Here is an 11,744-nt window from a genome sequence, read left to right on the forward strand (position 1 = left end):
GTAAGCGTACATAATTGAAATTAACAATGTCATAAAAATGCACCGTATTTGATGGATATTAATGACTAAGTATGTATAGAAGTATATATAAATTCCCAACTTGGAGCTCCCATGATGCCATGCGGATTCTATATTTAGCACTCGTTCAGTTGCACGTTAGTATTTACTGTGATCAAAGTTCGAGAAAGGAACAGCATGCCCGAGACGAAAATATACCGCGAGGAGGAGGTCAAAAAGAAGAACTCGGCCCAAGAGTGCTGGCTTATTCTCCACGACAAAATATACGATGTCACCAAATTTTTAGAAGAGGTAACAGAATCGTTCTCCGGTGCTTGAAAATCGAAAAAGGGGGAAATCCTGACCCGATTTACTATTTTAGTGAATTCACAAAATCATCGGTTATGTCGTCAATTTTTACCGGCTTCGGTTACTGTTTAAGAGTTAACATCTTCACATGAAGGTGCCATAGTTTGAAATGTGCGTCTGAAAAAGTACTTGAAGTGAAATTCAGACCTAATGTTATAGGTCTCCATGTTTGAGCTACGTATTTGTACGTGTGTCCCCGCTTGTACGAAGCATTAGACTTGACCTTGCATAATCTATCAACGCTGTAACCCCCCCCCCCCCCCCTCCATTCACCTTATCCTCCTTCTTTCTCCAAGGCTTGAAGCATATCTTGAAAATCACTTTGAATAATTGAATTGTCAAGAAAAATAGATAATAGTGGAATCATGGATAAAGTATATCCCCAGTGCCTTAGGAACAGGCTTGTATTGTGATTAAATGTTATTTTTGATAATTTGACCTTTCTTCCAAGTCTTTAAATTCTTGATGGTTCATCCCATCTTAAGTAGCTTGCAATTTTTTTTAACAATCTCTCAATCTCTCTCTCTCTCTCTCAGTTGCAAATGGAGCTTAAAGCAATCATAACTCTTCCTTTGAGATTCAAAATTCCGCATGAAATACATTGTAAACAACGCATGGAAATATATTCTATTGTATTTTACCACTAAAACGGCCGTTATTGTAGTAAAACTAAAATCTGTGCTTGTCAATAGGGCTTTCGATGCTTTTCTTCCCGGTCATCAAGGCATTCGTTGCTAACAACGTAATGGTGTTACGTGGATTCTCGCGTTCATTCGAGACCAAAATAACATATGGCGCCAAATGGATTAATGCAGACGCAGACGTAAGTTGTGAGTTTTTGTACAGTGCGTCGGATAACGAAAAGCCCAGAATGGCACACATTGTGGATATTAATGTATTTTTAACAAAAAGACGAATATATCTCATGAATCTTATATAATGTTGTTGTTGTCTGCTTTTCCCGCGGTTTTAAGTAGGTCAACAGTGACTATGCGATGTCAGAGAGAGCTCCGTCAGTTAAAATCTCTTAAGAGATTTTAACAAAAAACCGTATGTTTAGGAAAAAAACCCTGGATTAACTTTGAATGCAGGAATGGGGTCGCTGACCATTGGTAAGTACGGGAAAATTGCCGTTTACTCCAGGAAAATCCAATTTTTGGCCAAAATGAAGAGTTATTATGACTTTAAGTTAAGTATATATTCTTCTTTTCATATTTCAGCACCCGGGTGGTGAAGAGGTGCTGCTAGAACAGTCAGGTAAGTACATTTAAAACAATTAAAACAGTGATTGCGAAAGCCGTCGGACCACGGCCATATGCCGGCAAAAGTTCTGTGGGCTGGAAAACCCTTTTAACTCATCGGCCCACATGTCCGACGGACTAAAGTCAGTTTCTTTAACAGACACCTCGCCTCATATTTGAATTTATCGTAAAGCTCTAAGTACGCACTATTCGCAAGTAAAACTTTAACTTGCGCCATACTTGCGCGTTTTGTAATTAAGGTCTACGTACATTATGATGTCGTTTGAAGTGTGCGTAGCGATGGTGTGAGGGCTGACATGTGACCCGTTTCACAAAAAAATGTATCAAAACTGAAACAACTACAGGTCAATGAAAAACGTACTGCTCAAGACTCTGAAAAAAGGCCGCTCAAACTGCTTACGACTGGCCACGCGCGGACCTCTGAAAACACCTAACTACACGTGCTGGGTAAACAAGTATGGCTTCCGTCGGACTGCATGTTGAGTAAACGATAAGTGAAATATTCATTTGCTTTTTAGATGGGTGCTCTTAACTAATTTTAACGGATATTTTAAGTCATATTGCGCCTTTAGCGGTGCTATATGTCAAAATGAGGGACAACATCATTTTCCATGCGGAAAATCCGCAATGGCACAGTCAGGGTGCAAAACTGTCCATTACAGTATATTGAATATAATATTCATCTAAACTTTAGTCTTAGATATTGAACAAAAATTCTTTTCAGACTCTGGCCCGTAGCCAGGGATGGTTCAGGGGTTTCGAAAGAACCGCCTCTTATGCTGACAAAAGGTCCACTCTTGGTAAAATTAGATCTAGGTACATGGCGTTTTTATGGAAAAAGACCCTCCCCCCCCTTTTAAAATTGCTGGCTACGGGCCTGCTATGAGAGCAATAGCTTTATTTTACAATAAAAATGGGATTTGTCTACCTTTTCCATGTAGTGCAATTATTTGGCATAGTGCAATTATCAATTCTGAAGATTTTTCCATTAAGTACTGTACAATTTTTCAGACAGTATGTTTATTTTGGAAGATTTTTCCACACACTACAATTATTTAGGACTTCACAGTAGTAGCATTAAGCCTTTTTTCATTGCATGATTTTAATCATATAAAAAAATATTGAAATACAATGAATTTTCTTTAAATAATTCACGGCACACATTTTTAAAAAATGGCACACTTTTTTTGACCAAGTGGGCCAAAATGGCCCGACCAGATTTTGACCCAGGACAATCCCTGCTAACAGACAAGAATTTTTCCAAGAGTGAAAATCTAAAAAACGTTACAAAAGTTGGAAGCTCCACTTCACTATGACTTATGTTTTAATTTAAGTCAAAAATTGGAATAAAATTTACAAAGGATACATGATCTTGTGTTAAAAGATTAGAAATTAAGATAGGCAACCCAGATGTAAAAAGGATAAAACTTAATTAAATGCGAGAAAGCAACCAAAATGAAAGACGTTTAAACTTAAACCTTTAAACATCCTATTACATCTGGCCTGAAAATTAAAAAGCAACAATTTAAAATGCCAGACAATAATATTCATCAAAAAATAGTGAAAATATACAGCTTGATTATTTTGTTGTGGGCCGGTAAAAAAAGGTGTGGGCTGACAAAATTTAATTTGCTCCAGCCCACATGTCTGGTAAGTTTTCAATCTCTTTCGCAATCACTGTTAAAAAAGTTAAGAGATGGTCTGGACATACTAGTAAGCTATTTTAATAATAACTAAAGAAATCACACAATATTTATAGCCCCCCCCCCCCCCCCTCAGGTGATGTATTCCCTGTCAGTATATCTAAGAGCAGTGTTCAAAATGGTGACATGCATTTTGACTTGTGTGATACAGTTGTGTGGATTTTGAAGAAAGGCAGTCGTGCCATAGGTTATATTTTAACTATTTCAACTGCTTTGGCTGTATTATTGGGGTGTATTTAAAATCTAACCAGAAGGTATTGTAAAACACAGGCAGCAGAAATTGTAGAACCTTACAAAGCAATCTTTGGGAGTTGGACATTGGGTGGGGTGAAACAGAGATAGTTTAGGCACAGTTTTAATTGGAATACTTTGAACATCCACTTTTCACATGGAGAGGTGTTGACTTAACATGCAAAGCATGGCACGCACACACATACAGTTTAAGTACAGCGTGTCTGCCTTGTTATCTATGTCATTCAGGTGAAACATATATATTTGATCATATGGTTTTTTTCACACCATGGCCTTGAAAGTTCACACCTGTTTTCTGTTATCAAAATTGAGGTCAAAAATTAGAGGGCCTACCTGAGGTGAGGCAAGGAGAGTTCCCATGTGTGAGACTACATTTGGGTCTGTGTGAAGGATAAAACACATCCATAAAGATCAAGCCAGAGTTGTAAAAAAATACCTACTAGTACCCATACTGTCCATAGATTGAAGATTTTATATATAAAAGTATAACATTTTAACAGTGATTATTATTATTATTATTAAGATATTATATTATGTGATTTTATATTAATGTGGTGTTTTTTCCTCTTAAACATGTTTTGATTTTCAAGCACATACAATAATAAAAAATAATAATTTATTGAGCACAGAAATGTCTTATTTAAAGGCTCTTGAATTATTACGGAGACAAAAAAATGCAGTGTTAAACAACATACAGTGCAGTATAAAACGATGCAAGTAAGTGGATTAGACCCCTCATAATTATAAAGACTTTGATTTTCATAATTCTTTTGACTCCACAAAATGATACCAGCTACTAATACATGAAAAATATTCATGTCTGTTATTGGCCGAGTTTTCTGATGCATGTGCAGCTTAGGGACCATTCCTACAGATATTTAGATCGATCTATCTCCCTGGGGAGTCTCACTAAATTGCTATCAACTTAACCGGCTTAAATGTTTCTCAGGCCTAGTAAATCTTTTAGGGGGTAATTATCTTTACCCCCTAGCTGATTTGGTAGGCGTGGCAGACACTTAAGCTGGTTAGTTGATAGCAATTTAGTGAGACTCCCCGGGGTGTTTAACCAACCCAGATGGATCGATCTAAGCATGGGAACCCAGTCTTAGATGAAATACTCTGTTTGTGAAGGCTATTCAGAGCCAGTTATACTCTCATACATTTTCAATATTAGTCAGTTTTAAACATTTTTTTAGTATTTTCTTTGTGACCTCCCAGTTGAAATTTATCCCTAGTAAAGCAATAAATCTTATTATGGTTATAAAAGTTACATTTTATCTCATTTCAAATCATATTGTCACAAGTAGGCTACTGTATATGTAAGAGTCTGTGGGTGGCAAACCAGTCTCGTTAATCTCCTGAAGTCAGTGGAAAGAGACAATTCATTATTCGCCTGATCAGGTTGCTACTGACAACCCACACACATCAACATCAAGTTTTTGTGATAGACGGCTGGAAATTCCTGGAAACTTGATGCAGGATCAGACTTTTTCCAAGTTATGACTTGAGTTGACTGAAAGAGATTGAATTACTGTCAATTTACAAGCTTCTCAAATGATATTTCTTAGCCACATTCTCTGAAAAAAGTTATATATAACCCAGCTGTTTCCTTTTTTTTTTATCCAGGCAAGGATGGCACTGAGGCATTTGAAGATGTCGGACATTCCACGGACGCAAGGCAGCTTATGGAGGATTATCTAATAGGAGAGCTACATCCGGTGAGGGGGCTAGGAGAAAAGTTTATTTATTTATTTATTTATTTATTTATTTATTTATTATTACTGTGCATTGTATGTCATAAATTGTTGTTGACAAAATAGTGTGTTGAGCAGAGTATTTAATAATGGAAATACAAATATTGTTATTGACCACTCTTTGTGAGGTGAAAATCCCGTCTCCATCATTGGTAGCTTTAGCATGTAAAAAAGGAAAGGAAGATTTCACTAGTCTGTTTTTTCTCAGCAATTCACTCCCAGCTTCAGATAACCAAAGTAAACAAAGTTAAACAAATCATCATTGCTCTTCTGTTATTGGCAGCTTTAGAGGGAATTCAAGAAAATTCCACTTGTCTGTAGTTCTCAACATTTGTAAGATGAAAAACATTTTTTTTTTTAAATTGGATGTTTTGTCAGCTTGATTATCTGTAGTTTTAATTGTGTCTGAGTCATTTCATAAACAGACAACGTGTGGTTGGCAACTGTTTTCTAGTAGATATTATAAGTGTTTGAACAAAATAACTCTAATTTTAGCTGTTGGCTAAAGAAACTTTCTCTGGCACTTCATGTTGAACACAGTTGATTACAGTATTTCCTGGCTTTCTGTCATTGATGAACACTTGGCTGAGCATTACTCCTTACCTTATTACTCAAATTATTGTTTACTGTGCATCTGGATCTGAGTCTGTGGAGGCGTTTTTTTTTTTTTAAATTTTTTAAATTTATTTTATTTATTTTATTTTTATACTAAACCTAGCTGTGACTTCTGTTAACATTGCCTTACTCCAAACTTAATGTTTACAAGACGAACTAATTTTCTGGCCCCAATGCCCTTGAGGTATGTTGAGTCTGCAGTATGTAAGAGATTCTCACTTGTTTTGTTTACTGTTTTTCTCTTGTCATTTTCCAGGATGATAGAAAGGCAAGGCCACCGCCAGTGAGTACAGTGTTCTTTCTAAAATTTTGAGAACTCTGACACAAAAAATTATACATAAAATTATTTTGGTGTTGGTAGATCTGTGAAATTTTAGGTAGTTTACTGTATTTTTTTTCATTATTCACTTATGTTATGTAAGGTATTTATTTGATAAGAGTAAGTTTTGTCAAATTTTTATAATAGAAGTCGTCTTTTTCAAGCATGATCTTTCAAAGAATATCCAATAAACTTATATCAGCTTTAACAATCTGCTGCATGGTATCGTTTGTGCATTTAATTTAACTGTAAAGTATGCACTTACGTAATGTCTATCTCCCACATAATATCCTGGCATGATATGAAAATTTATTTCTTAAAAGCCATATTACACGTATGTAATGGAGAATTTTATGTCGAAGTGACTGTAGAAAATATTAAGTACACATTTTGTTTATTTTAGAAAACTAGTACTGTTAGTGGGCCAGACAGTGATGGAAAGTAAGTAGTTTTAAATTTGTCCTTTTTTGTCTCCTGTGTGTTTAGTTAGATATAAATCTGTAGGAGTCCGCCTAGATGAGGGTGTTTCTCAAGAAAAACAAAGAGATGTAGTGTTTTAGACACATTGAAAAATGAATCACGTTTTATTTTGTAAACACGGTAGTCCAAATTGCACACTTGTGTTGAGTCATAGAGTTACTTTGTATGCAGACAGACCCTTGTTTCTACATACATTTACAAAGATTTATATTATGCATTTGTTGAGATAAGGAAAAACTGTGACAAGTACACTTTTTTATTATTATTATTATTTTATTTATTTATTTTTTTTTTTTTTTGTCAAAATCAATTTCTGAACTCCCAACAGCTTACACTTGTAATATATGATTACTAAGACTGTGATGATATTGACTGACGGTTCACAGCAAAAACACTGGGTGAAACTCCCGTTTACCAGACAAGGAGGAGGATGGGGGCCCCTGAATTCAAATCTCCAGAGTATCAGATTGGGCTTTGTCTGATTATTTCCAGTGATTGCTTTAACCAGCCCCAAGTCAGAATCAAAGAATCTTATATCCATAGTCAACTAGCTTGAGCTAAATGCTCTAGCTAAGTCAACTAAGTTGTTGTCGACTATGAGTGTTTCACAAAAAATCTATTATCCTAGCTTGGTTTGCTTTCGGTAGTTGACAAACCAACAGTTTAAGGCTATCTTGGTGTGTTATTGCTCAGGTGAACAGCAGCTGCAGGTGAACATTCAGGGACTAGAAAAGGTCCTCTTAATGAAGACAATGGCCGCATTCAGAACAATGGACTCACTACTCCGAGGGTCAGATATGGCCACCCAATACAAAGCATGCCGTCTGAACTGCACTGAATATATATCCCGTGGGGAAGCATTCAAGTGGGTCGGCCATATTTGACCCTCAGCCTAGTTAGTCCACTGTTCTGAATGTGGCCTTAATGAAGAGACAATGCCATCACAGTCCTAGTCATCTTCTGCTGGTTACTTACACATTGACCTGATCATGTCTTTTTTCCCCCCCCCAATTTCAGTACGTGGGCCAGCTGGTTAATACCCCTGGGTATGGCCATAGCCGCAGCATTGCTGTACAGATTAGTGATTGCACCCAATTCTGCTAGCTAAAACAGAGGCATACAGAGACTGGCTATACCAGGCAGAGAAAACATGAAATATATACATAATTGTATGTGATGTGTTAAAAGATATGACAATACTTGTTACAATGGGTGGGGGAAGAAATAAAATATATGGACAGAGAAAAATAAATTATCCATTATGTAATATGACATATTCAAAGTAATGACAACACCTAGAGGGGTTGGGTGGGTGGGTGGGTGGGTGGGGGGGGGGGGGTGCCGAAACTTGTGATGCATGCTTTTTTGTGAAAATACTGAAATGTAAGAAAATGAATGTAGTAATTTAGTTGTTTTTGAAAAAAAAAAGACATCCTTTGCCTTGTTTTTCATATTGTAGTAGAAAAAAAAAAAAAAGATTTTTTTTTTTTTATTTATTCAGTGTATAGATTTTTTGTTTTATAATAGGAGCATTTTATGTGAAATATCCAGAATGAAATGTTATCATGGTTACATCCACATATGGCCTCTTCTGTATTGTGGTGAATTATAATTTTATATGCTGTACAAACATAATTGTGCCTGGAATATTGAAACATGAAAATAAGCCACAGTATTTTATAAAGGAATTTGTTTTCTTTTCATTTATTCATATTTTCTTATTCGGTATTCTGTAAGTGAATTGGGTTTATATTTAGATATGACCACAGGGTTTAACCTAATTTATGAATAAGACCAAATTACTGTATGTAATTCTCATTATCCAAAATTGTAAGTATGGTAATTTTTAATGCTTTACATCAGATATTTGCCGTGATTGTTTTCAGGCTTATAGACATTTTTACCATGAATGAGCTAGCAAAATATTCACTATGTGAAGCAGATAGCAAGATGGCACCTTCAATACTAATGACCGCTTTGTCGAGAAGTGTAAAATGTACCTGCGCTAAATGTTTTGCTTCGTTATCTGGACATATTAACTTAAAATTGGGCTCGTGCATACTATGTTGATGAAAATAACCAATGACTTTACTCAGATTTGGTATTACGGGACATTAACATCAGTTCACAAGGTACCAGTTCTAGCTATGGTGAATGAAGGGTTTTTGGTTAAGGAACGATGAGACCCAAGGTTATAATTTTTAGCCTCAGTTTGCTTGGTGAACGTGGAACAGTAGATGAGAAATTAATATACAGACAACTGCTTGTAAAATTGATAAAACATCATGCGGAAAGGAATGCAACTGTAATGTATGTGCTAACATCTAAAAGGTTAAATAAATGTGTAACCTGTTTGATGTGGTTCTGTTATAAAAACTTAGTAATCCAAGTTAAAGTGTCCCTGGCGTAGATAAATCACTGGAGCACCGTGACAGAACACCCCGAGAGGCAGTACGCCCTCTGCGTACACCGTACAGGTTAGGGTGTGAAAAGAGGGTCAAAATCTAGGACGGAGCTTGTCGGCACGTGTAGAAATCAAATGGGGGCCGGCGAAACGGGATGGAAATTCTGGCTCCCATATGATTAGGTTAGGGTAAGTCGGAGTATAGGGGTTAGTATATGGGACGAATATTACCTGTACAAAGTAATGGGAAGCGGACTACGGTTCCTAGCGGACTTCAATTCCTGTTACACCGGCCGCTTTATTACGCGATTATGCAATGGTTTGTTTGAACGCTTTAAAGGCGATATATGGGTCTGTAGCAGTAGTCTCTATTAAAGCTGGGACCACTGACTGTGTTGTTATACGGTATTATTATAGATTTAAAAGTCTAAACTTCTGCTCTTTAGATCTGTTGAAAACAAAGTTTAGGGATAATCGATGGTACAGTGCGATACGGTTCATCTTTTATTTATTCGTTTATGTATTTGTTTTTTGTTTGTTTTAAGCTTGTTCCCTCAAATGTCTTACCCCTATCTAACGGTGAGCGACTACGGATCTGTCGGTGAAAATCCGACCTTTGCTTCCTTGTGAGCGGTGCTACCAAGTCTACGTCTGATGAAGCAAGGAAAAAATTCCGACTTTGTTCAGATATTTTTTTCCTGAACCGTCAAGAAATCAATATTGAATACAATTTCAACATTAAGCAATTGACGTCAAGCGCAGTTTATTCCATTGTGTTAGGTGAGATGGACATTTCTTTATACTACATGCGCCAATTGTGCTAGGTGAGACGAAGCCTAGCAACCGCTTTAGCTTATGGTTGTGTCAAGTCAGACGCTACACTGAGAAACAAGTTTAGTATTTCACGCAGCCAGAGTTTAATGTGTATATTTAATCGTAATCAAATGACTCTGCCAGTGCCATAACTAATAAAGGTTTTCAAGGAGACGCAGAAGGTTAATGAACGCTCCGATGAGGTGAAATCTCCGGAAGATCGGCTATGACGGTTGACTTCAGAACATTGGCAATCGATTCTCTGTCCTTAGAACCAAATGAAAAGTAGATCGTAATGACGCACGAAACACCTACGTTCTTGCTTCACCCTTACGCAGTGTTAGATAAATGACAGTTTGCTTACAGCTGGACTGTGTTGTAATTGGTAAAAGACAAAATATCGGAAATATTCAAATGATGTCTAAATAACAAAAGCGCCACGCTGTATGCAGTAGGGATTTGCCAGCGCTTGGCATGCTAATGTGTTACTGTATATCGGGAGATGGGTTTGTAGTGCATTATTGGTCAAATATATATAGAAAAACTAAACGTTTCCCATCCTTCTAATAAAAAAAATTTGCTATCATCGCGCATAGAGTGATATAAAAACCGAATGGACTTTCACGCAGTATTACTATTAGTTATTTGACATAAGTTTCTGCTCAGTTGCGGTCACCGTCCAGCCATATTCATTTGTGTGAATGGTTTACGATTGATAGTGTATTGTCAGATACATGGGTCAACGGTTTTCCCTGAGTAGTTAACTGATTCCCTGTCCGTAGCGCGCACGTGGTTGCATCCCTGATATCGGTCCTTCAATCCTTGTGTTTTGATATCAGACCTACGGTACGTATTTTACGAATTTCCCTATTTCATTTGCTTTTACATGCACTCATACTAATTAAAAACAGGAACACTAGATCCTTACAGTCATACCACAATAGGCTACATTGTACATTGTATGTAAAGCACATACCCGATTTTTGGAGGTCATCAAGTGCTGACGAACTCTGTCCCCCCGCGTGCTGTTATCGGAAGTCGGCATCTTGTCCCGTTGGTTGGGTCATCTGGAATCGCTTCTATCGAAATTACTTAAGATCGAAATTTGGTCTCAACTTTAAGAGCGAAAGTTAGGTCAATGTTAGTTCAGGTTTAACTTGCTGTAGTGCACTGAATAGAGTAAGCATTTGTTCAAAACACCAAGTTATAAAACGGACTAAGCATTTCAAGTTTACAAATTGACTGCTACTGATTTAGCTGTGGTCAAGCAGACTAATAGTAGTCTAAAAGTTTGGATCAACTTTCAGTCTAAATCCTTTCGTGCAACCACCCCAGGTGTCTATGAGACAGAACTCGTGATGGTATGAACGTTTGTTATCCTCTTCTCCTTATCTGTGTTATGATGCCGTGGAGATTTGTTGTCATAATATTAGCCAGCTTTTGACTATGAGCTATAACTGATGGAGGGGACAAGCAGTTCCACTGAGGAGGCTAAGACTGAAAGTTGGTTTTAACGTCAAGACCAATTTTGGCCAACGTTGAAATAAGATGTATACATCAGTAGATGTCAGTAACTGGATTATGAAATATTGTACCTGCATAAATTTATTCAAATAAAGAAATGAATTATACTTTAGACCTACACCCAAAGTTCCTTCAGCTTATAAGATTATGCCTACAGATTTATCCTGAATTTAAGTAATTAGTCCACCAGGCCTTAAAGTAGGAACCCAATTTCGGTCTTAATTTCTTTTGTGAAACTGGTAAAGATTACAC

The 11,744-nt window shown here is 36.8% G+C and overlaps 1 protein-coding gene across 1 annotated transcript; it reads left to right on the plus strand.

Moving 5' to 3' along the window:
- The first annotated feature begins 116 nt into the window (after positions 1-116).
- On the plus strand, positions 117-8,143 carry LOC106171598 (cytochrome b5). Its single transcript, XM_087010936.1, has 6 exons — positions 117-309; positions 1,587-1,623; positions 5,210-5,301; positions 6,209-6,235; positions 6,675-6,712; positions 7,769-8,143. The coding sequence occupies exons 1-6, from the start codon at positions 196-198 to the stop codon at positions 7,857-7,859; spliced, it is 399 nt and encodes a 132-aa protein (XP_086867062.1). The 5' UTR covers positions 117-195; the 3' UTR covers positions 7,860-8,143.
- Positions 8,144-11,744: the final 3,601 nt, after the last annotated feature.

This window comes from Lingula anatina, chromosome 4 (genome assembly GCF_051362555.1).
Source record: "Lingula anatina isolate TDL-2025a chromosome 4, LinAna3.0, whole genome shotgun sequence".
In the NCBI taxonomy this organism is placed as follows: Eukaryota; Metazoa; Brachiopoda; class Lingulata; order Lingulida; family Lingulidae; genus Lingula; species Lingula anatina.

Excerpts from the sequence above, each read along its gene's own strand:
- LOC106171598 (XM_087010936.1), top strand. The coding sequence starts at position 196 with ATGCCCGAGACGAAAATATACCGCGAGGAGGAGGTCAAAAAGAAGAAC. Across the intron at positions 1,624-5,209 it reads GGTGCTGCTAGAACAGTCAG|GCAAGGATGGCACTGAGGCA; the intron begins GTAAGTACATTT and ends TTTTTTATCCAG. Across the intron at positions 6,713-7,768 it reads GGGCCAGACAGTGATGGAAA|TACGTGGGCCAGCTGGTTAA; the intron begins GTAAGTAGTTTT and ends CCCCAATTTCAG.